Genomic DNA, 27,248 nt, shown 5'->3' with positions numbered 1-27,248 from the left:
ATTGCATTTTTGATTATACTGTTAATTAATAACTATTATTATTAAAAATTAGTTAATTTAAGCAGTTTTCATGGCGCCACCTAAATCGCAGCAGTCTAGCAATTGCGCCATCTTCTGATCTTTATATATAATTTCCACAAACAGTTTTTTTGTAAATATGATATGAAAAGCCTGAACTGTCGGGTTAAATCATTACCTTTTTATTGATTTAGAGAGTTTATAAAATAATTGATGAGTTAATTTATGTCTATTAAGTGGTTGACCATCACTTCTCTCAAGGTTCAGTTGGTATATCTTCTTTGGTTCACCAATTACGTATTTTCAATATATGTCCCTTGTGAAAATCTGTAAGTTACTAATTTTATCTTTTTAGGTCGTGATTTATCTAATTAAATTCAACTTTGTTGTGCTATTGATCATATATTCAATGCTTACTTTTTGTCTATTGGTTACCCTTTGTGTAGAGACCTTGATTTCTTGGAATGTGAAGCGCCTTTGGATCTCAAAGGTAATAAAACTGCTTATGATGAATTGAAATTTGGTTGCTTAAAATTTGGTGGTCAAAATTATGATGAGGTCAATCGAACAAAAGTAAACTGTACTGTTTTACCTGGTATTGAATGCATTGGCAGTAGAACTTTCATGAAAGACGGATTTCCCTGTATAAAGTAAGTACTCAGACTTCAGTTATGCATTTAGACTGTTTTCCTGTTAGAGCTTTAGATTAATTACTCCTGTTTTCTTATCTCTCAATAGATATACTGGACACTATTTTGTTACTACTTTGCTTTACTCCATTTTATTGGGATTTCTTGGAATGGATCGATTCTGTTTAGGCCATACGGGAACTGCTGTCGGTAAATTACTTACCTTAGGAGGAGCTGGTATCTGGTGGATCATTGATGTAATCTTACTTTGTACAGGACACTTAATGCCAGAAGACAACAGTAATTGGATGCCTTATACCTAATTCATGTAGAAATTGTACAGTTTCAGGCCTTGTCCTTTTCGCTCATCTTGTTTATATTTTTCAATTTTTACCGACTAACTCAAGCAAATTGAAAATGTGTCATTGTTGATACAATCATCTCATTTCTATTGGTTTGGAAATCAAATTGTGAAACGTTGACTTCCTAATGGTACAACATTGAAGATTAATTAAAGAGTTTTGTATATCTTAAAATGAAATATTTATTTGGTGTATATTTAATATTATTTATAAACGGTGGCACAATCAAAATACAGTCTATGGAAGGTTACCATTTGTATTCAATAGCAGTTATGATTAACCTCTTGATTTTTCAATATCAACGTCCAAAAAGCGTCATGATTAAGATTGTGCATCTAGTTCAATTTTGGGAAGGATCTTGTGATAACCTTAACTGAAAAAGATGATGAAAATAAGATTCATAGTGGAAACCACTGATTAATCTGATTAGTACGAAAATTTTCACTTCATATGGTAACCTGACTAGAAAAAAAGTGTATATGATTGTGTTATTTGTTACATTTTATAATTAGCTTTATTATAATTATTAATATAATGTATTTATGTGTGGACGTTTGAAAGTAGATATTATTCCCCAAACTTGACGTCTAATTAATGATGAATAAGTTTTGGAATGCACGATAAATGATGAAAAGTTATGAGAATTAATGTTCATCGTTGAGTATAAAATGAAAACATTGCATGTTTCATGTTTCAATTGGCAGTTGATTTGTGACTATATAATTAGAAGCAGAATGAAAAAAAAACTCTGATTCTGAGTTTATCTTGAGATCATTGCTTTCCAAGTGCTTAATTATTAAATGTAAAATTTCCATACAGATATTGGTTGTTTGTACATTGTTTGACTACAGCTCTGTTCGCGACCACCAAAGACATACATACATAACTGCCAATGATGCTGGTGAACTTTACTTCGAACCGGAGAATACGAAGACCATTTCCGAGGTCCAGGTGAACTAGGAACAACTACCTCTCTTATCACGTTTGCTTGCTGCCAAAGTCTATTTTCATGATTGTTTCTTTTGTTGTCTATTGAACCAATATTCATTGAACCTTCTCTTGGCTCTTGGCTTCCGTTGACTTTCTCCTCGTTTGTTTTAGGGTTAGTTGACTGTCCACGGAGAGAGGCTCGTTCACGAGCACGAGTTCTTACATCTTTACTCAATCTGACATTGAAACCCTCGTTAGTTTCAGTTTTAGCAGGAAAAGGCAGAGAAGATAATTGCTTCAATTCAAAGGAGGAATTATCACGCGGAAGACGAGACATTCGTCGAGGTACAAATGATAAATTCGATGAAGATGATATATTTGTTGAAGATGTTGTTGGTAAATGGGAATGTTGATGCCCTGAATAATGTGGTCCACAGTGGTTATGAAAAGGATTGTATACAGATGAAGATGAGGGTGGATCAAAGGAATCCTCTGAAAATGAATGATATCCCGAAGAGTGTGACATTGAATGAGGTAACCCTTGACTTTCAATACTTGGTGTGTACAGAGTAGCAGATGAATTATAACCACTTGTTCGGGCTGTTGCATCAGCAGGTGAAGCCAAAGCTTTGTAAAAATGATCATCAAAGTGAATCGATTCGGGATTAATATTGGTTGCATTCGCATCTGAAGAGGAGCCATTGGGATGATGAGAGGAAATTTGTCTTTCGTTGGCTGGTTCTCTTGTTGAATGTGTTGTCTCAATTATCATTGAATCTCCATTAACAATTATCTTATTGTAATCATCTTTAGTAACTGAATGGCATGTTGATGAACCATTATCTCGATTGGTGTTAGTGCTTGCACTGCTTGTGTCTTCATCACCATTGATTGAGCTTCCATTGGGTGTATCATTTGAATCTTCTGGTGATTGAATCCGTCGGCCGTAGGGTGGTGAAGGAAAGCAAAGACTATAATAGCTCATTGATTCACTAACAGTGTGCCGTTTGTTTAATACTTTATTATGACCATCGCGAACTCCTCCAGAGGTTGATGAAGATGGGACATCATATTCACCGTGTTCCATTAATGATTCAAGATGAAATAATCCTTCCAATACTTCAGATTTAGGTCTAACCTTTGTTCCATATCTTAAAGCTCCTTCGATTCTTTTTCGTACAACAAACTCATGATGAGTTTCCAATACAGGCTCCGAACTTTGACTTTTACACATTTTAAGTATATCAAGATCACATTCAAATTCACCGTCATCGCCATCTTCATCTTCCTGTGCACCAACGTCTCCTTCACCATCTTCATCAAATGTATTTTCTTGATAATTATTGGAATGATTATTGACTTTTTTGCTCTCATTCATGTTAACCTTGTTATTGCCATTATTATTGTTTCCATTGAGTATTGATTTATCATTAATACCAGGCTCTTCAGTTAAATTTTCAGCTTCAATTTTACCATTTTCCTGAAAACCATTGGCTTGATTGTGCAAAATGTTATAACTATTTGATGAGATACTTCGAACCAATCGACTTTGAGATATTTTGTCTTTCAAGGATTTCCTGAAAAATATGAAAAGATAGAAAAAGGTGAAATTAAAATTTAAAAACATTAAGATTATTATTGATCGCACATATTAAATTAAAACCAACTACATATGAATCAGTAAATGTGACGATTGATGGTAAAAATATAAGTCAACCAGCAAAGTACTCGAATTTGATTGATTGGCTGTCTAATGATGTTAGCTTTCAGGTAAACAATCAAGAGCACAGAAACAAAAAGTGTAAAGAAAAGTGATTAATTTTGGGGTAAAATTGATGCAAATGTAAATATCGAGTCATTTTTTCCTCTTTATTAACATATTTTTTTCCATAGCAAACATGGTTACTCCTTATTACTACTAGTTAAGTACTTGACAGGATTTACTCAGGATCATCATCTTTTCCGTGTAAATAAATCGTTTTTAAATTGATTTATCTCTTGTTTACAGCATCAACCAGATGAAAGTTCAAGAATAATCTAGAGTAGAAATGGTTGAATCATGAGTTCAATTTTTTCAACTTTCAACTTCTATCGTCATCATCATTAAATTTTTGCCTTCCGTTGTAAATGTTGATATTAATAAAATGGTTTCGAGTAATAGTTTTGCTTGAATTGCCATATTTCATGCGAGGTGAAATGGATGAAAAAATTTCCGTTAACTTGAGTGGAGCCAATTATGGTTCAAAAATGGTCAAAAGATTGATTCATAGGTTGAAATTTTTTCTCATACTAATCATATTATAATGTGGTTTGAGTAAATCAAATTTACTACTTTTATAAAGAAGCCTTCAGGGTTAGTATTGAATTGTATTCAATATTGTTGCATAAAAAGGTATTGGAATAACCAACGTAACCATGTTTATGTGTATTATCATGTTTTTAACCCTGATGTTAATGGGAAATAAAAGTGAACCTTGAAAAACTGTACAACCTGATGTAACCTCGTAAATCTTAATTTGTAAAACTTGGTAGATACAGCTTTTTTATTGACTCTCCAGGATCTACAGGCAAATTGATATACTTTTGGACAGTAACTTGTTTATATCTTCACTTTCTTGTATTACCTCGTTTACCTGGTTTTATTAGAAGTTCTTGGTGTGAAGAGTTTCCCATTTTTCTTTTCTTCCTTCCTTATACCTCAATCTAATATTCAACAGAAAAGGTAAGAAGTCCACAATGTGGGTAAACTAAATGTATTATCAACATCACCTATCATCATTTATCCAGAAAAGTATATTACATTGGATAGAATAATACAATTCCTTCCTTCACCTTGGTTTCTCCCATTTCTTTATTTCAATTCCTTATGAGTTCAACTTGGCTCAGTAAATTTACGAGTCGAGAGACTGTAATTTAGTTATGAAATGATCTTGCTTGATGAGTAACACCTTCAATTGGCAAATGAAACTATACTGAAGAGTTAAGAAGTATATTAGAAAGGAATGGAAAAAACAATGTAAATGTTTTAAAGTCTATAGCAACCTGGAAATCAACACAGTATAGGAAGATTCAATCATGAGGAATCATCAGGGGAATGAGCATTTGTTTTTTCCTTTTTTTCTTTGTGGTATTTGATACAATTGAACATCACTTTTTAGGTGATCCATACTTTGTACATTGAATGAACAGCAGGCAATATATTCAAATAGCATTCAATTTTGCTTATGTAAATCAATGAATCATGTAAGAGGTTGAAAAATTCAATAAACAAATTTGAATTATTTGTATTTGTATTTGTCTTTCCTTGTTTCCACTTTTTTTGTCTTTGTCAACCTTTTCTGAATTTGCATTCTCTTTTGCTACTTTTGTTGTGCAGGTGAAAATGAATCTGATGTTTGTAATGGTTAAAGTTAATTACTTCTGACACTGAACATCATGTTTTATCAATTCTCTGCTACATTCTCTTGCTTCGTTCAATTTGTTTTCAGATTTTTCTCCTCTTTTAATGGTTCCACATGTAACACACCATTGATACTGTATATTACAGATTAATCGTTAATCTATGCAACCATAAAAACCAAGGTTCCATTGAATGTTTTCCAAAGTCTTCATAATGATACCACTGTGCATGGTTTTATTCATTCACTGAGTCTGTTCATGGTAAGCGAAAATCGTTCTCAAGTAAATAAGTGTTCACAATAATCTGGCTCCTATCATCAATCTCTGTGATTGTGTTGACATAAACTGTAAAATACCATGAGAATAGTTGCCATTTGTGTTCAGATGAAATAAGACTTATATAATGTCTAAATGAAATCTGAGAACTAAAATACAATGAAAAACAAACACTGGTTTTGTCAAAAAAAGTCACCAAGAATTGATACAAGTTAACAATTGTTAAATAAAATAACAGGTCAAGGATATGTGAAAATAAAGTCTATCACTTCTTTACTTAATTTATCACAATATGTTCCATTGAATCAATAATGAAACTTCTGAAGCAAAAAATAACCAAACATTAATCTCAGCTGTAATTTAATTTAACCAATTTCTAAGACACCAATATTTGATTGAAACATCAAATGGTTTTGTAGATGCTTTTTGTTAAATCAGCATCTTAATGTCTCTTTGTTAAATTTTATAATTTGTGCTGAATATTTTCCATCAATCACTTTGTTCACATTCACATGGTCTTCAAATAATTGAATTATTAGATAGCAAAGTATCGAACAACATTACAATTATAAGGATGAAATTTTGTCGTACCTAATCTTGTTTTGTTTTTGACCATTGTTAATCCCATTTTCATCATTTTCATCTCCTTCCTGAGCATCGTCTTCATCATCTGATATGGTAAAGCTTTCTTTCGAACATAACTTCATGGAACGAAATTTGGCTGATTTTGTCTTATTACGATTATTAATGGCATTACTTTGATTGAGATTGTTTCTATTGTTAGCGGCAGGGTTGGTTTTGCCCTTTGTCTTGTTAAGGTTGTTGGGCTCATGTAAGGGTGTCTCTTGCTGTTGATTTTGACCAAAGCACATTGAAATTGATTTGGGTGGCATCAAGTTGTTTGACCTGGATGCTGATTTACTCAAAATGTAACTTGACTTTGATTGTGATCGAGTGATTTTAAGATGAGATTCACTCTCTTCTTTATCCCAAGCAGCAATGTCCAGTGAAGGATTAGCAACTGCAGTGTGACGACAGCGAGGATTTGGCATTAAACCAACAATATTAATCTTTTCCCAGGTATTTGAAGCTAAATCGCAAGAAAATAAAAGTGTCAGTAATGTTAAAATTGTCAAAAAAACTTGGACAAGTAAAACGAAGACTGGTTTGCTAAGAAACCGATATAAGCTTACCAAAATGATATCGCCATAAATCCTGCAATAGTTGTCCATCTCTTTCACCTCCAAATATAAACATACATCCGAAAGCCTTAATTGCACTGTGACTGTGAAGATTACCCGGTCCTTTATTGCACTTGACTTTACTCCATTGAGATAATTCTGACGAAAAAAAAGAAGATTAAGGACAGTTAATTTGCCATTCCTTTTGCTGAATCAGCGAGTAATTATGAAGGCAAAACTTTTGATTCACTTGATTGAAAATCATAATAACTTGGTTTTAGTGACATCAAGCTAAATGAAAGAAGCGATGTCCATCAAAATAAAAATCAGCTGACATTAACTTGAAAACATAGAATACGCGCTAAAATTATAGCGCCAAATACGAGACGTAAAAAATGCTATCAAGTTTAAATTTAACTTTTCTTGTGAATTAAAGTTAGTTTTTCAATTATCAGTCATGAATATTGAATCATTTAAATTAAAATATATTTTAGCTCTAATGGCTAGCTCAATAAATCGAACAGATTTGTATTTTACCTCTATCTAGCCGTTTGATTTAGTAAATCTGAATTAAACCTTAAAAGCCTTAAAAGCATAATCTGGTGCTTATGCAGCAGATAAAAGGGTTTGTCGCATGTTCTCATTAGACATGCAATCAAAGTCTAGGAATCACAAGTGATACAACTTATTATATGAAATGTATTATCAATGTCTACCAAGCAATTATTATATGGTCAACTATGCTATCGAATTGTGAGGTTATATTGTGATGAAAATATTTGATTGTTATAATCAATAAATCTCATTAGACGAGGACACAACCCTGCATTGTACACAGCAGCAACTCACTGGCTTGGAGTCAGCTATTTTCATTTATTTCTGTGTAAGCTTTGTTTATTATTGATCTTTTTTGTAATGAAAATGATGGCGATGATTCTATAAATAATAACAATTTAATAATTTGTGAAGGATTATTGATGATGGTCCAAATGTTTCCATGTCTAAGAAAAATCTCAAAGGTTTACTCGATTTCTATATTATTGGACTGAAATTCAATGTATAGCTATTTCCCATCATTTTCTGCATTTTAGACCATTTAATCAACATCATTAATAATTTCCTTGATTTCATATCTTTATTAGATTAATGGTCATGTTAACATTTCATTGTTTAACATTTATCTATTTTGTCTCTTGGTCAACTATTCAGACAATTGGTTGGACATGGAAAGCCAATAAGAACAGGTAATGATGTTTACTTTTATTGTTACCACCACAGACTCGGCTGGGAATAAAATCTAGCAATCAGATAATTAACTTAAAACGTTTATTTCTTACCAAAATTCCATTTCCAGAAATCACCTTTCTCCTGCAAATCCGTCATGCCTCCATAAACCCACATACAATTGTCATGGACAATAGCTGAATGTGAATGTCTTGGTGATGGTTGATCTGAACAACGGAGTGAACAGCTTACAAGATGCCATTGCTCTAAACCTGTAATAAAATGGAATCGAAATTAGTCAATTTATTCAATTTTCCATCCACTCCAGATCACAAATTTTCACTCAAAATGCTGCTGATTGCTGTTGTGTTTATATTTTCTGCTGTTACCGTGAAAACTACTTATACATGTTCATAATGGAACCAGTAATCATCATGAAATTAATTTAGCTGATTGCAAAGTTCAATTGGTACACCAACAGCATTACAAAGTCAAAATAAGTGAGCAAGTTATGTTTAGATTAATTTAACCAGAATAACCAGGAAAAGTCATTATGGATGCTTCTTTTTTTCCATTCACCAGACAATAATATAACATTTAAAGGCTTTCTGTTCACATAATCTTTACTTTTCCCTCTTCATCTTCCTCATCTTCTTCATCCTCTCCTTCACCATCACCATCATTTGCCTCTTTTCATTTTCATCATCGATTCTCTGCATCTTTTGTCGTTTTTGCTCTTCACAAAATCCCTCCATGATGATATTCTTTCTTTTCTTCCCTCCTCTTCCTCCTACTTCTCTCCTCTCTTTCATCTTCATCCCTACAACTTCTCTTCCTTTTCCTCTTCTTTCATCTCACCTTCTTATCTTTTTATTCTCCATCTTTTCCCCATGTTTTCTTCTTCTTTTCAATATCCTCCATGTTTCTTTGCGTACTTTTTTCTATCCTTTTTCACCTCACAATCACCTTAAGCGTAAAGCTTCTTAAGCAACTCTTGATCTTCTTGTTTTAATTGTTAGATAACAAATATCAGACAATTGCTGATCGTTCATTAATCATTAAATGTTGATTAGAAGTATTAATACCTTCCAAAACATGCACTAAATTGATCTTTTACATGGCTTGGTGGCAATTAAAATCCAATATACTTTTGCAATTATACTTGATGATAATTATAATTATTTCAAATGTTTCACAAAAACGATGTATTAATTTTATCCTCCTTTTTGTCTCTCTCAACAGCATTCACAGGAACAATGTCAACTCAAAGGAAAAATTCATTATCATAATGTTTCCATTTGGTTTATTAAAGCACTGCAAATTCAATATATGAAGGTGGAAAAAAGTCATCAGGAAAAACATTTTACACACTTGGATAAAGAGGAACAGAAAGATTGTTAAAGATGACGATGAGCAGAGATGAAGATAAATGATGAAGCAAGCCAGTGAAATAGGAAAAGGAAAGAGATTCTCTGTAGATAGAAGATGCTCTAACCTTGATTCACTTGAAAAATGGTAGAAGAAAATTCAATTTTAATCTGAATACCTTGAGAATCAGTAAATTATTTTGTTTCCATTTCAATGTCTTTTTGGCTGGCAATAATAAAAGGACAAAAAATGCTTACAAGATCATCATGTTGATTCTTTTTCCTGTTCACTTTCATCTTCATCTTCATCACATACTATTCACTGAGCTAAAAAGATTGTGTTCATTCTCAGTTTTATTCCTGCTGCAAACCCTGTAGTTTAATCTTCATCACTTCATCATCATAACTCTCAAACATGGGATCACATCTTTTTCACTTTTTCCTCCCTTCTCCTGCTTCTACTCTCACTTTTGCTTTAAATCTTTCTATCATTCTTCATCATTCATGATCATGATGATGACTGAACCATCATATCATTATCATCTTTATCCCCGATCATCAATAAGAAAAACCTTCTCTTTTGGTTCCTCCTTACCATATTTGACCAACAAATGCAGCCATCGCCATTTTTGCTTTCATCTTTTCTCTCTTTCACACTCAAGCCTCTTCTATTATCATCATTCTTTCATTTTATTCACCCATCATCATGATCGCAATACGTTGCCAGCATCTTAATATGAGCAAATTGATCCTTAAAATGAGTTATTTGAGAAACGCAAAATAACCATTTAAGCATCAACAACTCTGTTTTTTCAGCTTTTCTGCTTATTAAATCACTTTTTCTGAGCCTTTCTTGTAATGATCTACTCATGATGTGCCTCATCAACTCACCATTTAATCAATGCTCAATTGTGCTCCTAAACAGACTTACAATTAATAAAAATAAGGATCACTTAGAGTCAACAAAAAATTGATCCAAACCCATTAAAGAGTTAATTTTAACACATCAGTCCCGAAAGTCTATTATCAAATTAACTCTTTTCTAACCATATTTTATCTGTTAAACATCCAACTAACAATTAGATTAAGATTTTGATAGTTCAACGGTGATTGTTATTGATTAAGGTTCAATTCAGTGTCAAATATTAGTTCAAAGCTAACTAAAATCCAGCTTGGATTCAATCAATCATCCAATCTTTCAACAAATATTAACCTTTGACAATTTATTTCAATCGAAATCATTAATCAGTCCAATTTTTCCAAACATGATGTATAACAATTTGGATTTCAATGATTAATGCCTTTGCAAGGTACAAAGTTCCGTTCCTTTTCCCTTCATAGCACCAACAAAATATCACTTTCAGTGTTTATTCATAATTTTAACCTGAATCTTCAATGAAAATACATTTTCTTTTCCCTTTCCTTTCAACCTTAAGATGAATTTTGTGCTCGACTTAACTTGGTCCAACCTTTAACCAGATTCGCCCTAACATTGTAATGCTAAATATATTAAAATGTATTCCTAACATGATAAATAACATATTCAGTTATCTTCTTTTATTCAATTTTCAGTCAACATTTCAATAATATTAATGGCATAACAGCATTGATACATTATCATGCCAAAAATATGATAATCTCCCAATGTAAGGGGAAAAATAACAAATCAAGAGTTAAACATTCACTGGTTAAACTGGTGATTTAACGCAATTTTGTAGACAATTTGATTTTAGATTAACTTGGATAGATTATACCTGACTTTCATGGTTAAATGTTTTGATTAACAGTTATTATCAGCTTTGTGTGACTTCACAAGAATTATTTTACCTGATTTACGTAAAATGTGGATAATCATAATAAAACTCATGACATTGAATAAAATAATTTAAAGCTTGGATAGATTATGCAATTGAAGGTTGAAGCTTCGATACTAAGAAATTGATCAACGACACTTGATTCAACCTGAGTAGTTCCATGAATTTCCTAAATTTTGTGAACTCGAGATGATCTGTAAATGTACTGTAAGAAACCGTTCGAAGAAGCACTGAAATAAACCCTAAAAATCGAAGAAATCATAGGTTGGTATCAAATTTATAATAAATCTATTATTGGTTAAACAATCAATTTTGCATTTATTTCCAATTTAAGATAATATATCAGTTATTGATTATTGAATTGAACGTGTCAGCACTCTATGATCCTAGAAATATGTTTCGAACTAAATCAATTACTATTCAAAGGTTGATTTGAATTGTTAAAATGGATTCATTTAAAATAGTTAGTTTACTTTTAAGTATATTTGTGCTTTCAGCCACTGTTAATTGTGACTCAAATGATCCTGATTATGAAGCTACAATTGACCAATTGATTGAATCTCGAGGTTTCAATTATGAGAAACATTACATTGAAACAAAAGATGGATACATTTTAGGTGTTTACCGGTTGATTAACCCATTTGTTGATCAATCAAGTCGCTCAAAACTGAAGCCAATTGTACTTCAACATGGTTTTCTTGGGGTTGGGGCAGACTTTTTAATAAATGCTCCTGGCGGTAATGCGGTTCCTTGTAATAATTCAACTGATAATTCCTCTTTGAGTAAACTAAATTCAACTGAAAACAACAATTTAGGATTCTTATTAGCTAACCTTTGTTATGATGTTTGGATATCAAATTCAAGAGGAAATGGGTATTCACGTAACCACACAACATTGAACCCAGACAAAGGTAAGTTCAATATTCACTTTACCTTAAAAATCACAATAAATCGACAATTTTCTAATTCTATTTATTTGCTTATATTAATAGATGCTGAGTTTTGGAAATACACAATTGATGATTTGATTGCTTACGATACTCCAGCAGTCATTGATTACATATTAAATAAAACTGGATTCTGTAAGTATCTAAACTAATTCCCTTCAAGAAAGTTACTCATAAAAAATGTCACTTCCTCTACAGCAAGCTTGGGTTGGATCGGACATTCCCAAGGAACTATGATTATGTTTGGTCTTCTTAGTGAGAAACCTGAGTATTCAGCTAAAGTTAAACCTTTCATTGCATTGGCTCCAGTTTTTTATGTTCAACACATGAAAAAGGCGTTTAAATATGCAGCCAAAATTCCTGGTTTATTATTTCTCGCTCGTACTCGTGGAGGTGAAATATCTAAATCTTCATTAGTAACCCACACAATCAAAAAACTAGCCTGTACAACATGGAATGATGAGATGTGTAATGCCCTGCTTTACCCATTTTTGGGTTATGATATGGATGATGTCAATGTAACACGAGTTGCAATATATTCAACAAAAATCGGTTCAAGTACTTCGCTTTGGAATGCAGTGCATTTCGGTCAAAATATAAATTCTGGTAAATTCCACAAATTCGATTTTGGTAGATTCGGAAATAAACGGCGTTATGGGCAATCAAAGCCACCTGTTTATCAATTAAGCAAAATTAACTCAACTTCAATTGCTCTTTTATACGCTAAAGGAGATGCTTTGAGTGATCCAGAGGATGTTTCTCAGCTCATCAAAGACATTCAAGGTAAGAATATTAACACAATCAAATTCTGTATTTAATTTAACTAATTTGATCAATTTTCCATCTTCAAACAGTTCCATTGGCTCGAGATCATTGTGTACCTGTACCATCCTGGAATCATTATGACTTTCTTTTTTCGAAAGATGCGTATGAATATATCTATTCAATTGTAACTGAAATCTTGTCTACTTACTGAGATTAAAAATTTTATATTAAATTGAAAATATGACAAATTGTTATTTCGTTTAAGCTATTTGATGTTGAATGTGTTCATGAACAAATAGCAACTTAAGCTTTGAATGAGTTCGCAAGAATTTTTTTGTTTAGTTATTCAATCGCATTTGAAATAGTTTTAGCGAATTCATTTCTATTGACTCATAAAACTCAAATACATTCAATATTGTTTACCATTTGATAGATTTTTTCACTGAGCTTAACTTTTCGATTTAATGTTAAAAATATCATCAGCAAAAAAATATTGAATCAAAATTTGGAAAATATGGGAGTGTTTCATCTGATCTTTACTAGCATCAGAAGAACGAACTGCAATGATAAATGTTGACATCAGAACAATCATAATCGACATGGACTTTGTGATTTTTCTGAGGAAATTTCTATTCAAAAAATTTGAAACATTTCTGAGAAAACCTTAACCTAAACTCCAAAAACGGTTATTGAATGATCAATAGGTAATCCAAATAAGGCAAACCACAATTTACACCGAATTCTGAAAGAATTTTTCTTATTAATTTTGATTCTATAGCAATATAAGATTCTGATTAATTGTTGATCTGCATTATAATTTTTGCCTACTTAAATATGAACGCGGTTGAAGATTTTTTTATTTAACAAATTGTTTTCGTTCAGTAACAAATAATTAAAATGAATTCATTTAAACTAGTTAGTTTACTGTTAAGTATATTTGTGCATTCAGCCACTGTTAATTGTGACTCAAATGACCCTGATTACAAAGCTACTATTGAAGAATTGATCGAATCTCGTGGTTTCAATTATGAGAAACATTACATTGAAACAAAAGATGGTTACATTTTAGGTGTTTATCGTTTAATTAACCCATTTGTTGATCAATCAAGTCGCTCAAAACTGAAGCCAATTGTACTTCAACATGGTTTTCTCGGAGTCGGTTCAGACTTTTTAATAAATGCTCCTGGCGGTAATGCGGTTCCTTGTAATAATTCAACTGATAATTACTCTTTGAGTAAACTCAATTCAACTGAAAACAACAATTTGGGCTTCTTATTAGGCAACCTTTGTTATGATGTTTGGATATCAAATTCAAGAGGAAATGGTTATTCACGTAACCACACAACATTGAATCCAGATATTGATGGAGAGTTTTGGAAATTTACAATTGATGAATTAATTGCTTATGATACTCCAGCACTCATTGACTACGTGCTGAATCAAACTGGATTCTGTAAGTATCTAAACTAATTCCCTTTCTATAAAGTAACTTATAAAAAATGTCAATTTCTTTACAGCAAGCTTGGGTTGGATTGGACATTCACAAGGATCAATGGTAATGTTTGGTCTTCTTAGTGAGCGACCTGAATATTCAGTCAAAGTTAAACCTTTCATTGCCTTGGCTCCGGTTTTTTATGTTCAACACATGAAATCATTCGTAAGATTTGCAGCCAAAATTCCTGGTATTTTAAAACTCGGGCGATGGGTTGGAGGCTCATTTTCAGCATCTAACTTAACATATAATATAATGAAAAAGGTGGGTTGCTTTTCAGGGCGTGTGGAGCTTTGTGATCACACTCTTTTCCCATTTGTGGGCTATGACATGGGAAATACAAATACTTCACGAATTGAAGTTTATGCAACAAAATTCGGAACTACTTCTTCTCTTTGGAATCTGGTGCATTTCGGTCAAAATATAAAATCTGGTAACTTTCATAAATTTGACTTTGGTGAAGCCGAAAATGAACGACGTTATGGACAACCAATCCCACCGATCTATCAATTGAGCAAAATAAACTCAACTTCAATCGCTATTTTACACTCGAAAGGTGATGATTTAAGTGATCAAGAGGATGTAACACAGTTAATTAAAGATATGCAAGGTGAGACTGATTCTGAAAAATTAACATTCTCCATTCAGATTACTAATCTTGAATATATTTCCAACAGTTCCGTTACTTCGAAATTATTTGGTTCCTTTACCGTCTTGGAATCATTACGACTTTCTTGTTGCTGAAAATTGCTTCCAGTACATTAATTCAGTCGCCATTGAAATTCTGTCAACCTTTTATTCAATTTAAATCTAAATGGTCTCAGTTTATTGTTGAATTCAGACCTATTTATGTACTTTGTGTAACTTAATAATAAATTCATTTCCCAAAAATATCATCTCTTTGATGCTTTTAAGCAAAGCTTTGCCTTATTCCCTTGTAATCTTGGAGTTAGTCAATAAAGTGGATCGTTCAATTACCCCAGAAACTCTAAAGTAATAACATTGAATTTTCAACGTTGAATCAATCTCAATTGTCTGTGGCTGCTCTGGTACTTGCTGTAAAGCATGAAATATTATGTCTTATTGTCAGTCGGTTAGAATGCATTCAATTGTATTTCAACAATTAAACCTCAAAGTTGACTCATGCTACAAATTATTTTCGCTAATCGCATGTCTTTTGTCTTTGAATTTCTGACTAATTTTCATCAATATCTGTTATTACTGTTTTCAATGTAACTTGATTTGATTCTAAGAACCATCATTAGTCATTTATCGAGATTGATGTAATTTTGAGGTAATTGTTTAGTTAAATGTTGGATATTTTGACCAATTGTTATCGACTTGAACTTCGTGACTTTTCAAAGAAAATTTTCCATCTCGTTATTACAAACACATTTGAAACATTTCTGAAAGTTTAGTGAACATCTGACGGGTATTGTCATATACTTCGATCGAAATCTTCTGACTCATCACATGAATGATTGCAAATGTTTCTCATGAATTGCATTTCAATCATTTATCTGATTCTAGTTAATTGATAAACCTTTATTGTAATTTTTGTTTACTTAAATATGAACTCAGTTGAACACATTTGAACAAATTTCATTTTACAAATCATTTCGTTTAGCATAAATTGTAAAAATGTATTTGCTTAAATTATTGACTTTACTCTTAACTTGTATTTTGCTTTCAGTAACTGTTAATTGTGACACAAATGGTTCGAATTATACCGCTACAATTGAACAATTGATTGAATCTCGTGGTTTCAATTATGAGAAACATTACATTGAAACAAAAGATGGTTACATTTTGGGTGTTTATCGTTTAATTAACCCATTTGTTGATCAATCAAGTCGCTCAACATTGAAGCCAATTGTGCTTCAACATGGTTTTCTCGGAGTTGGATCAGACTTTTTAATCAATGCTCCTGGCGGTAATGCGGTTCCGTGTAATAATTCAGCTGATAATTACTTTTTGAGTAAACTAAACTCAACTGAAAACAACAATTTGGGCTTCTTATTAGCTAACCTTTGCTATGATGCTTGGATATCAAATTCAAGAGGAAATGGTTATTCACGTAACCACACAACATTGAATCCAGACAAAGGTAAATTTAATGTTTCATTTTATCTTAAAAATCGTATTAAATGGACAGTTTTCTAATTCTGTTTCATTCAATATTAGATTCTGAGTTTTGGAAATTCACAATTGATGAATTGATTGCTTACGATACTCCGGCAGTCATTGATTATGTCTTGAATCAAACTGGATTCTGTAAGTATCATAAACCCATTCCCTTCAAGAAAGTAACTGATAAAATGTCATTCGCTATACAGCAAGCTTAGGTTGGATTGGACATTCACAAGGATCAATGGTTATGTTTGGTCTTCTTAGTGAGAAACCTGAGTATTCAGCTAAAGTTGAACCTTTCATTGCATTGGCCCCGGTTTTTTATGTTCAACATCTCGATAGCTCATTAAAATATCTAGTGAAAGTGCCTGGTTTATTATGGGCTGCACGTTATCTTGAAGGTGAACTATCCAAGCCTAAATTGTTAGCGGCAATATCTTACAACTGTGTTACATGGATTGGTGAAAAATGTGAATCTTTGCTTAACTCATTTTTGGGTCTCAGTTTGGCAAACCTAAATTCATACAGTGATAACATCGCAACCAGCACTAGTACATCCCTTTGGAATCTAGTACATTTCGGTCAGAATATAAAATCTGGTAAATTTCATAAATTTGACTTTGGTAAAGCGGAAAATGAAAGACGTTATGGACAGTCAATCCCACCGGTCTATCAATTGAGCAAAATTAACTCAACTTCAATTGCGCTTTTTTACTCTAAAAGTGATATTTTCACTGATCCAGAAGATGTTTCACAGCTCATTAAAGACATTCAAGGTAAGCTTTTTACTTTCTCCCCTTCAAAGCTATTGGTTAATCGATTCATTCTTCCATTTTTTACAGTTCCATTGATTCGAGATTATTGTATAGATTCACCATCATGGGATCATTATGACTATCTGTTTGCAAAAGATTCTTATAAATACATCAATTCGATAATTACTGAAATTTTATCAACTTTTTCAAATTAAAAAAATAAAAAACTTCTCGAGCTTCAAGTACAAGAACTGTAGCTATAAATGGAAACCTTTATGAATATCATTCTGAATAAACCATCTAATGTGACTTCTTTTGAAAATTCAATCAGAATTTTGTTGAATTTTGTCATCTTCTAGAATACCTTCTCCAAGTAATTTTATAAACTAGATTCTAGGATCTCTTGAAATAGTTTTAATCTATCAATGTTCAAATTTGAGTTCAGAGCAGAAAATGAATTTATGAACAAAATTGCATTCAACTTGCAGTGGCACTCTGCAATTCAATTGCACCTGAATTTGTGTTCTAGGAAAAACTCGAGATTAATGAAAAACTTTGGATTTACTGTAAATCATCACATTTGATTGGTGTATCATGAAATCTGAGTTATTTGAAACATTTATTATCTTCAATTTTTTATTCGAAAATTGTCTCCAGAAAGTGCAATTTTTTTCGATTGAACAACGTTTGGAATCGAGAACTTTCTTTCAGCATTTATCAATTGCATGAGTTTCAAGCAAACTAGCAAACAAGCAAGCTTGTCAATGGTAAAGGACCTTCATTGCAACCATCATCTAATCGAGTTATATTTTTTTCAAAAGGACGAAACAACCTACAGAAATGCCGATCAATGCCAAATTGAATTTCAGGATTCATCACACTTTAGCTGCTAATAAAAATGTCAAGTCTTTTGAAGTTTCGAGTTGTTCTTACAGCAGGCTAACCTAAAACTCATTAGCTTTTATTTGATGGCAAAATTACAAAACAAAAGAGCTTGTGAACCTGATTCCGAGTTTCATCTATCATTAGATAATTTTTACCATTTTGATCAACCTAGTTAGATTAGATCCATATTTAATGTTTTGCTGTTATTTAACGATTGGAGGTTCATAAGCTGTACAAGTCTGTTTCCATCACATGTTAAGAGATCAAAGTGTATCATTTGCTAAATTGAATCATTGGATATTAAATGATTTTAGATTAGCTTTTGGCTATTATTTGAAAAATATCATCGGTGCACCATGAGGTTGAGTAAAAATATTAACTTGTTCGCTAGCAATTGATTGTAAATAATGAAATTAAACAGCAAATTTGTTTAAAATTTATATTTTCGGTCGACATTTCAATGTATATTTTAATGGAAATATAACCAATATATGACCAAATTAACTCATCCAATGAACATAAATAAAAATTTGTGAACTTTGAATCAAATTTAGGATTTTACCTACATAATGATTGAATCTGTTAGATATCTGAAAAAGATGAACCAGATTATTATTGAATAATGATTGATAAATAAATGAAACAATATCTGATATTGATTATTATTGGTTTCAAACAACTCTTTAAAAACATTGAAATTTGCATTCAGTTGACAGACCAATTTTATTTTGAGTCAGTAAAATGAATTCATTTCAATGTTTTAGTTTACTTTTAACAATTTTTGTGCTTTTAGTGAATGTTAACTGTGATTTAGATGAACCTGGTTATGAACCTGATTATGAAGCCATTATTAAACAATTGTTAGACCCTCAATATTTGAGTAATGAAACTGTTGGATATCATTCAAATGATCCTGACTTTGACGCTTCAATTGAGCAATTGATCGAATCTCGTGGTTTCAATTATGAAAAACATTACATTGAAACAAAAGATGGTTACATTTTAGGTGTTTACCGTTTAATTAACCCATTTGTTGATCAATCAAGTCGCTCAACATTGAAGCCAATTGTGCTTCAACATGGTTTTCTTGGAGTTGGTTCAGACTTTTTAATCAATGCTCCTGGCGGTAATGCAGTTCCGTGCAATAATTCAACTGATAATTACTTTTTGAATAAACTCAATTCAACTGAAAACAACGATCTAGGCTTCTTATTAGCTAACCTTTGTTATGATGTTTGGTTATCAAATTCAAGAGGAAATGGTTATTCACGTAACCACACAACATTGAACCCAGACAAAGGTAAGTTCAATATTCACTTTATCTTAAAAATGAACTTATTAGATCGACAATTTTCTGATTTTATTTCATATTATAGATGCTGAGTTTTGGAAATTCACAATTGATGATCTGATTGCTTACGATACTCCAGCAATCATTGATTACGTATTAAATCAAACTGGATTCTGTAAGTATCTAAACCAATTCCCTTCAATAAAGTAACTCATAAAATGTCAATTCCTCTACAGCAAGTTTGGGTTGGATTGGACATTCCCAAGGAACTATGATTATGTTTGGTCTTCTCAGTGAGAAACCTGAATATTCTGCTAAAGTTAAACCTTTCATTGCATTGGCTCCAGTTTTTTATGTTCAACATTTGAAAATGATTCTGAAATTCGCTGCTAAAATTCCTTTCATATTATCAATTCTAAAAGACAAAGGAGGCGAATTGGCCGACAATATTCCAATAATGACAATACTTGATAAGTTAACTTGTCCTAAATGGGATAAAGTATTGTGCTTTCGCATACTCTATCCAATCTTGGGTTACAATTTAGAGCAAATAAACAAAACTCGCGTCGACGTTTATCGAAATCAAAAAGGCTCTGGTTCTTCCCTTTGGAATCTGGTTCATTTTGGTCAAAATGTAAATTCTGGTGATTTCCATAAATTTGACTTCGGCAAAGAGGAAAACCAGCGTCGTTATGGCCAACCAAAGCCACCCGTTTATAAACTAGATGACATAAACTCGACATCAATTGCCCTTTTATACTCAAAAAGCGATGATTTAGGTGACCAAAAGGATGTTGAAAAACTCATCGAAACACTTAAAGGTAATAGTAATTGAAGTCAATTTTGCAAAACTAATTTTCTTCTCTCAATACAGTTCCATTGCTTCGAGATCATTTCATACCTTTACCATCATGGAATCACTTTGACTTTCTCTATGCCAAGGATTCCTATCAATATGTAAACTCAGTTGTTATCGGTATTTTATCATCACTTGATTGGCAATAAAATGATCTCAACCTTTCAGCGATTTGTTTCTATCATTTTTGTGATTCACTTTTCATGTTTAAAAAGGAAAATGATTTCATGCAAATTAAATTGGTCTTTTAACCAAGCAAACAATTAAACTAATTGTTCTAATCATCTTTCATTGTCACAAATTGCCTGGAGTTTTGCTTTTCCAGTCTTTCAGTTTCTTCATTGTTCCATCAACTACAGAATTACATGGAAAGATGATTTACTTGGAACATGTTTAATGGCTTGAAATTGAGGTTATCTGTGGTTTCAGTCTGAAATAAATTCTTCCATGGTTCAGTTGATAATCATTCTTAGATTGCTTTCAACTTGATTGTTTGTTTTGCCAAGCCTCAGAAAAGAAAACAAAAAATGCAGTTTAAATCATTTCAAACTTTTCCATTTTCTTCAATCAATTTAAACCCAAATTCAGTTGGTAAATTGAATCTAACCGATTGTCAAATTAAAAATGTAATTCAATGATTTTCCTATTTGAAGCTGATTAAACTCACAATCGACATTCTGAATGTTTGCTAATGATGAGAGTAAATTTTTTTGGCTTTTCTTTTCATTTTCATGTTCATTAGCGTTTCATTTGATGTCAACCTGAACAATTGATTGAACACGCACAAATATAATGCGTAACCATAATAATAGTGAAAATTGATAGCAACAAATGAAACCAACTAAATAGAAGCAATTGTAAGGTTTTCTTTCACTTTCCTTGGATCACACTTTTCATGATGAAAACTCAAATTTCCTGGACCTTCTTCTGACTTTGCTTTCTTGTCCACTTTACTTTCTACTCAGGTTTACTGTGATTATCAAGCTTGAATGGACATTAATTTGGACACCAAGAAATGTCAATGTTTTGATAAAGGCAACAGTTTTATGTTAACTTAGAGGCACTTTTTGTTTCTCTGTCCATCTTTAGCTTTTCAGAGTTTATTGACAGACCTTTAGGCCTGACAATGGAAGTTCAATTGGATCCTTTCAACTGAACAAAATCAATTAGAATCGTGGAACAAAGAAAAACAGGCAAAATATTCTTCTTTCATCTGATCAATACACCTTCATCATCACGATATCATACAATTCAGGGCAACAATCAAAAACACGTTTAAGGTAAAAGTTGATTTCAATGTTAATGCCAATGCGCTTCAAGCTTCAGCCAATTTCAACAGATAATTTCATTCACTTCCCTTACTTAACATGATTGAAACAATGTTTCAATTTCAGTTTTCAGTATTCAAATTGTCAAAACAGTTATCGATTTAAAAGCGCATTTAACCTTAATTTAAGAGCAGAAACTTTATTTTTTTGTTAGCATTTTCTTCTTCCTCACAATTTACGTTTGATTACGCTAATTGCCTTTACTGTTGATTAATTTATAGCCACACCAATAATAGTAATTAGTGATTAAAGAGACACACAGAGTAATTGAAATAATGAGAGTAAATGTCGGTTTTGATTAGACTTTTCCTGGCTAAGAGTACACAATTAGTGCTCCAATCAGTGTTTATAATCAATTTAGTGGTAAATGCTTACTTAAATTAAAAGACCATAATTCTGAAGATGAACCTCTCAAATCCTGGTAACCTCCATAGATATGCATTGAGTCTTTATATAACACAGCTGAATGGGCTCGACGTCCATAGGGTTGCATTACAGTTCCTGGTTTACATCGAGTTGGACCTGAATTTCCTTGACGCCAGATACATGTACCTGGTAAGAGCAGTAAAAAAGAGTAACAATTAATCTCAACAATTTATCTTGTAATTAGATTTGACAGTTTTGGGTAAAATTATGTATCCTTTCATTACCAGAATTGTACAATTCAAAGGCAAAAACAGACTTTAGGTAAACTCACAACTGTTCATGAATCAACCATAAATACTGTAATTATATTTATAGCCATTTGTCATGATAAACTCAATTTATTCATTTAGACTCAAGTCAATTGATAACTTTAATTGCAGTTGTATATCTTAACAATCATTAAGTCCATTAATGATGGTTACAATTTACACTCAATGGCTTTTGATTAGGGTTTACCAATGACTTTTTTTTGGTACTTTGGGTGAGTCTGGTTATTGACTGGTGAAAACGCCTCTGACAAATATCTGGTAATGATAAGTTGACCAATAAGTGATTATTTCTGGTTCAACATTAACCAGTTTTTAATCTGGTTATTTTCTGGTTACTTTAAAGATTATCTTTTAAACTTGATTGGATGAATTAGATTGGATTTAGTTTGGGTTAATCAAAGCCTTGAATGATTAATAAGGTAAAAAATGATGAGGTTAACAGGGAGTTGAGTTGGGTTTATCAATCAAGAAAAACTGGTAAAAATGTTGAACCTGTTTTGGATTGAATTTTAAAGATGATGAAAAGGATGATGAAAAGGGAAGAAAATGGGTGAAAAATGAATCGATAATAAATGCAATGATAAATTGAGTTAGTCTTTCAAGATAATTCAAGACAAAAATGGTTTTCCTTTTTCACTTTTCTGTTAAATTGTCATTCAACATTTTATCTGAATTTTCCATCATGACTGATGAAACATTTGAAGCTATGAGTGAAATGAGAATGAAATTGAATTAAAAAGGCAATCAATTTTGTTGATCAACTTTCATTATTGGTTCATCTTCATAGACATTGATGTTGATAACATGATTACTGTTCCTTAATTGGTATCAAATTCAACAATCAATGTTAATACTATTCTCATTGTTTCTCGTATTATTGTACATGATGGTAATGGTGAAGACAATGAAAAGCATTAACTTGGTAAACAGGAAAATAAAACAATAAGCAAGTTAAATGAATACATATTATAGTAAATTAGATTTGCAGTTGAATCATGAATTATCTTGAATCTTTTTCAGCTTAAACATTTCTAATGTCAACCAAATAATTCCCAATTGATTTAAGAAAGAGCTTCCCTCAAAGATGTTATCATCATTTTACTAACCCATAATGTTGTCTTTTTGTCCAACAATGTTTGTTTCAAGTAAATTGATGCTTGATTCAGGAATTACATCGGAAATCATGTATTTATAATTTAAATAAATTTAAATGGAGCCATCTTTACAATGTATCTTCCTAAGGTTTAATCAGTTTAACCATATTAAGCTTTACAATTTACTTATCCTTCAAAAAATGTATCTATTTAACCTAAACTGTTTGTCTGGTAATGATTTTAACCCTTGACTATTAGTCTCCATTTGTTTTCACATTTTGACACCAGATTGGGTAATCTTTTGTCTTCATTGAAACCATTACTCACTTTTTTCATGCTTTCTGTTTATCTCTATTATTTCACCCATTTTCACCATTTCTAATTGTTTTATTCATGATAATCATTTGATTTGTATTTAGTTGATGTTATCCATTTTGGTTATTCAATTGGTTTGTGTTTACTTTCATTATTTAATATGAAAATGGCTACAACGAGTCAAGTATCAAGTAATGTACATTTTTTTTGTTTTCTACCCTTTTTTGCATGTCTCTTTTTAAAAGTCATTTGAATTATTATGGTTTTGATCACTTTTGTATTTCTACAATTGTTATTGTAATTTAGTGTATCCATTATTGTGCTCTACATTGTTGGATTAATTTACATTTTGCAGCCATAATTAATAATTTATTAGATCCCATGATAGCACACTTTACTGACTTGGTAATATTATCAAGTCTACCGGGTTTTGTTGTATTACCACTTTATTACCTTACTCTGTTTTTTTACTTTGTTATTTGTATCATCATTATCTCTATCAAGTTTAACCATTGAATCAAATGAATTTCACAGGAAAAACAGTTTAAATTCATTTTGTAACTTTACTAGTCCTAAAATCGATGCAAATATTAAATAAAAACAGACGAGACATGAAAAATCATTGTATTTGTAACTAATAACCTGATGTGTCTACTTTTTTACAGGCTAACAAATCATTACTAGACCAATGGCGCTGTTTAATCGTGCTGGGTCAGAAGTTATGAGTTTAATATACCAAAGATACATGAGGTAATTGGCAATATTGATGCAACTTTCTCCATTAAAGATTGTTAAATCAACATTAACTTAAAGATATTTTATATCTGATTTCAGGCTCTTCATTCTGAATTAATCTTCCACTTTGCGCAAACATACGAAAAGTTGAATAATGATAGGCAGTATTTTTGTCAATGGTTATATTTCGCAAAGAAAACCGATTATGGATTGATCTTTCGTTAAAGGTTGGCTTACCTAAATCAAGTATCCAAAGCGGAGTCTCAGTTGAGCTCGAGAAACCAACTTCACCTCCAAAAACAAACAATTTATCCTTTGGCAATCATGAAAGGAAGAAAAGATAATTTTATCAATTTTAATGAACAGCAAGCCAATGGCAATGATGAACTTACCTTCCAAGGAATAATTGTATGCTCCTGAAGATTTGGAGGCTGATCACCCCAACATTTCACTTCTTCCCAAGTATTTTGACCTGATGTAAGAATGTAAATGTCAATGTTATCTCATCGCAATAATTGCAATAATCAGAGAGGATAAGGATTAAAGTAGGATCAATTTATCTGCTGTCTAAGGGATTATTAATCAGTACGTGCATTAAACAAAAGGTATTGAATGGTTATTAACACCTGATCGGTTTCCTGGTTCACCCGATCGATTGATTTCTGATAAATGGTTATCATTTAGGTAGAACTGATCAATTAATGGTTGAAACAAAAGAAGTGTGGTGTTAAATGATCTAAATAATCGTTCAATCAACTAAATTAGCTATATTTACCTGGATCAAGTCTCCAGAGATCTTTCAAAGGTCTATTACCACTTCGACCTCCCATAAGGTAGATATGTCCGTCAGGAGTTGTACACATTGCATGTTTACACCTTGAATTAGGTGCTTCTTCACAATTTTCAAAATCATCTTCTAATACTCTACCTATTGTTTGAACTGGAGACCACATAATTAGTTAGCTGTTATTGTACAATAACAACTCTAACTGTTACAAGGTGCTCGTTGATTACACTAATCCCATTTAGTTTATTAATGATGAATTGTCAAACATTTTTGGTCAAATAAACGCACATTATTTGAATTTGAGTAAAAAAATATGCAAAAAAGTTGGTTAACTTGAAAATCCCACCTCATTGGATAAAAGACACACACACAGAGACACAATGTTGACAGTAAATTGTTTGTTTCTCAACATCGGCGAATGAATCACATTGGGATATCCAGATGATGAACACACATATGTAAGGAAATTCTGATTACATCAGATTGAAATGTTTTTATTCCCTCACAACCTTCAGTCAAAGGGAAAGTAGCTGGAAACCCTGACATATCAGGATGGCGCATGAAAATAAAAGGATAAGTGCATGAGCATTGTTGAAACCTTGATGAAGATGACGATGATTATGAGAAAAGAGAGCAAAAAATATCATGTAGTTTTATTATTGATCTGATGGATCGATATTTCCATCCAATTGTAAATCTAATTCCTACTATAACAAAGGTTTGCTCAAACTCTGAACCATTGATCCAACATCATGAATCATGATGTCTTCGTTTTCTTCTTATCTCCTTCTTTTTCATACTACATGTACTCAATGTACATTTTTTCAATTAGAAATTAATTCAAAACAAAAACGTGTTCATCAACTATCAAAAATTATAATAATGTCTACATTCAGAGCTTTAAAATTATTGATACAACTCTTAATTATTGTCATCGTATTTTCAGAGTATGAGTCTATTAAATAGTAATAAATCTCATAGCTACATACAATATATTCACCTGTCTATTTACCAATCATTAACGATGAGATTCATATGATGAATTTATGTGTCAACAGTAAATTGTCAATAGGACATGAAATGGTTTACTGTTTAATTTTTGGATTTACTCACAACTAGATCAGTTGTAGTTGATCCAAGAGAGTTTAAAATACACAATTTTCTAATTCCATAATTTCATAAGGAATAAGTTGACTATGATTTGATTACCTAAATAGATATACAACAGACAAGGATAAGGTTTGAAGGCTTTTAGTTATATGTTGATCCTGGTTTACAATGAGAAATGGTGGAAATGAGAGCAATTGTTATCTCTAAAATGAGCAATTAAACTGATTGAAAATATTCAAAGCTGATGAATTTAATTCAAATAAAAATATGATTTGAAAAAAAAACGGTTAAAAACACCAAGACTTGGAGCGCCATCTTGATGATTTTATTTAACCTTTTATGGATTTTATTCAATTGCCATTGACCTGATCATGTGTTGAAGCTTGCTTAAAACTCAATCATTGCTTGAATTAAAATAAATTATAACCTTCAAATGAAAATCAAGGTTAGTACCAACTATTGAGTTTGAATTAAGTAAACCTAAATCATCAATTGACGTATAAAGTGACCTCTTACTGAAGAGTGAACAAAAGCTCTTATTGTTTTTAAGAACAAATAGCAATTATCATAAAAGTAAAACAATAATACATTTTACATGTTTACTGTTTGATACCAAAGATGATGATTACGATTGCGATGATGAAGATGTTGGTGATGACGCTTATTAAGCTATTATTGTTTCCAGTTTACCATTTGATTGTTGAGAACATCTAAGGTAATTCAGTTTTTATCACAAAGTCTAAATGATCTTGTTGATTTAAGTATCTACCTTTTTTTTGACGCCAATTGTGACCCCAATTATATTTATAAATATATATTTTTTAATTTGCTTTTTACTTGAATCTTGAGGTTGATTAATCTGT

The 27,248-nt window shown here is 31.6% G+C and overlaps 5 protein-coding genes and 2 long non-coding RNA genes across 9 annotated transcripts; 6 read left to right on the top strand and 1 right to left on the bottom strand.

Annotated features, from left to right (window-relative positions):
* The first annotated feature begins 162 nt into the window (after positions 1 to 162).
* amrt (TM2 domain-containing protein 2 amaretto) lies at positions 163 to 1,188 on the top strand. The gene is made up of 3 exons (XM_015930756.3): positions 163 to 347; positions 465 to 668; positions 757 to 1,188. The coding sequence occupies exons 1-3, from the start codon at positions 244 to 246 to the stop codon at positions 968 to 970; spliced, it is 522 nt and encodes a 173-aa protein (XP_015786242.1). The 5' UTR covers positions 163 to 243; the 3' UTR covers positions 971 to 1,188.
* LOC107363514 (uncharacterized) lies at positions 1,167 to 26,524 on the bottom strand. The gene is made up of 8 exons (XM_015930752.3): positions 25,264 to 26,524; positions 24,881 to 24,960; positions 24,726 to 24,801; positions 22,025 to 22,201; positions 8,133 to 8,291; positions 6,808 to 6,954; positions 6,206 to 6,704; positions 1,167 to 3,516 (listed from the first exon to the last, which is right to left on the bottom strand). The coding sequence occupies exons 1-8, from the start codon at positions 25,439 to 25,441 to the stop codon at positions 1,806 to 1,808; spliced, it is 3,027 nt and encodes a 1,008-aa protein (XP_015786238.2). The 5' UTR covers positions 25,442 to 26,524; the 3' UTR covers positions 1,167 to 1,805.
* Positions 7,537 to 10,395, top strand: LOC107363519 (uncharacterized). The gene is made up of 4 exons (XR_001568912.3): positions 7,537 to 7,678; positions 7,938 to 8,039; positions 8,150 to 8,519; positions 9,262 to 10,395. It is a non-coding gene; the product is annotated as an uncharacterized LOC107363519 (long non-coding RNA).
* On the top strand, positions 11,622 to 13,151 carry LOC107363516 (gastric triacylglycerol lipase-like). Its single transcript, XM_015930754.3, has 4 exons — positions 11,622 to 12,111; positions 12,193 to 12,282; positions 12,346 to 12,930; positions 13,002 to 13,151. The coding sequence occupies exons 1-4, from the start codon at positions 11,646 to 11,648 to the stop codon at positions 13,121 to 13,123; spliced, it is 1,263 nt and encodes a 420-aa protein (XP_015786240.2). The 5' UTR covers positions 11,622 to 11,645; the 3' UTR covers positions 13,124 to 13,151.
* On the top strand, positions 13,776 to 15,297 carry LOC149093687 (gastric triacylglycerol lipase-like). The gene is made up of 3 exons (XM_089267368.1): positions 13,776 to 14,365; positions 14,430 to 15,014; positions 15,082 to 15,297. Exons 1-3 carry the CDS (start codon positions 13,810 to 13,812, stop codon positions 15,210 to 15,212), a joined length of 1,272 nt encoding a protein of 423 aa, XP_089123494.1. The 5' UTR covers positions 13,776 to 13,809; the 3' UTR covers positions 15,213 to 15,297.
* Positions 15,510 to 20,488, top strand: LOC107363515 (gastric triacylglycerol lipase). Of its 3 annotated transcripts, none has more exons than XM_015930755.3 (4): positions 15,510 to 16,511; positions 16,589 to 16,678; positions 16,741 to 17,310; positions 17,377 to 17,616. In XM_015930755.3, exons 1-4 carry the CDS (start codon positions 16,046 to 16,048, stop codon positions 17,502 to 17,504), a joined length of 1,254 nt encoding a protein of 417 aa, XP_015786241.1. In that variant the 5' UTR covers positions 15,510 to 16,045; the 3' UTR covers positions 17,505 to 17,616. The 3 variants fall into 3 exon arrangements, with proteins under 3 accessions (XP_015786241.1, XP_025016868.1, XP_015786239.1); XM_025161100.1 differs by lacking the exons at positions 16,589 to 16,678; positions 16,741 to 17,310; positions 17,377 to 17,616 and adding exons at positions 19,551 to 19,640; positions 19,702 to 20,286; positions 20,340 to 20,488 and having other exon boundaries at positions 16,031 to 16,511; XM_015930753.3 differs by lacking the exons at positions 15,510 to 16,511; positions 16,589 to 16,678; positions 16,741 to 17,310; positions 17,377 to 17,616 and adding exons at positions 18,899 to 19,474; positions 19,551 to 19,640; positions 19,702 to 20,286; positions 20,340 to 20,488.
* On the top strand, positions 23,730 to 25,047 carry LOC107363520 (uncharacterized). Its single transcript, XR_001568913.3, has 3 exons — positions 23,730 to 23,944; positions 24,419 to 24,503; positions 24,588 to 25,047. It is a non-coding gene; the product is annotated as an uncharacterized LOC107363520 (long non-coding RNA).
* Positions 26,525 to 27,248: the final 724 nt, after the last annotated feature.

Source organism: Tetranychus urticae, chromosome 2, assembly GCF_039701765.1.
Source record: "Tetranychus urticae isolate SD_2017Ah chromosome 2, NJAU_TeUrti_SD_1.0, whole genome shotgun sequence".
Taxonomy (NCBI): Eukaryota; Metazoa; Arthropoda; class Arachnida; order Trombidiformes; family Tetranychidae; genus Tetranychus; species Tetranychus urticae.
Note: the sequence above shows the minus strand (reverse complement) of the source record. Positions and strands in the feature narration are given on the sequence as shown.

Coding starts and splice junctions, on each gene's coding strand:
- LOC107363516 (XM_015930754.3), top strand. CDS start 11,646: ATGGATTCATTTAAAATAGTTAGTTTACTTTTAAGTATATTTGTGCTT. Junction 12,112..12,192: donor AACATTGAACCCAGACAAAG/GTAAGTTCAATA, acceptor TTATATTAATAG/ATGCTGAGTTTTGGAAATAC. Junction 12,931..13,001: donor GCTCATCAAAGACATTCAAG/GTAAGAATATTA, acceptor ATCTTCAAACAG/TTCCATTGGCTCGAGATCAT.
- LOC107363515 (XM_015930753.3), top strand. CDS start 18,916: ATGAATTCATTTCAATGTTTTAGTTTACTTTTAACAATTTTTGTGCTT. Junction 19,475..19,550: donor AACATTGAACCCAGACAAAG/GTAAGTTCAATA, acceptor TTCATATTATAG/ATGCTGAGTTTTGGAAATTC. Junction 19,641..19,701: donor ATTAAATCAAACTGGATTCT/GTAAGTATCTAA, acceptor ATTCCTCTACAG/CAAGTTTGGGTTGGATTGGA.
- amrt (XM_015930756.3), top strand. CDS start 244: ATGTCTATTAAGTGGTTGACCATCACTTCTCTCAAGGTTCAGTTGGTA. Junction 348..464: donor TATGTCCCTTGTGAAAATCT/GTAAGTTACTAA, acceptor CCCTTTGTGTAG/AGACCTTGATTTCTTGGAAT. Junction 669..756: donor GACGGATTTCCCTGTATAAA/GTAAGTACTCAG, acceptor ATCTCTCAATAG/ATATACTGGACACTATTTTG.
- LOC149093687 (XM_089267368.1), top strand. CDS start 13,810: ATGAATTCATTTAAACTAGTTAGTTTACTGTTAAGTATATTTGTGCAT. Junction 14,366..14,429: donor GCTGAATCAAACTGGATTCT/GTAAGTATCTAA, acceptor ATTTCTTTACAG/CAAGCTTGGGTTGGATTGGA. Junction 15,015..15,081: donor GTTAATTAAAGATATGCAAG/GTGAGACTGATT, acceptor TATTTCCAACAG/TTCCGTTACTTCGAAATTAT.
- LOC107363514 (XM_015930752.3), bottom strand. CDS start 25,441: ATGTGGTCTCCAGTTCAAACAATAGGTAGAGTATTAGAAGATGATTTT. Junction 22,202..24,725: donor GCTTTGGATACTTGATTTAG/GTAAGCCAACCT, acceptor TGCTCTTACCAG/GTACATGTATCTGGCGTCAA. Junction 6,955..8,132: donor TTTCTGGAAATGGAATTTTG/GTAAGAAATAAA, acceptor TTTTTTCGTCAG/AATTATCTCAATGGAGTAAA.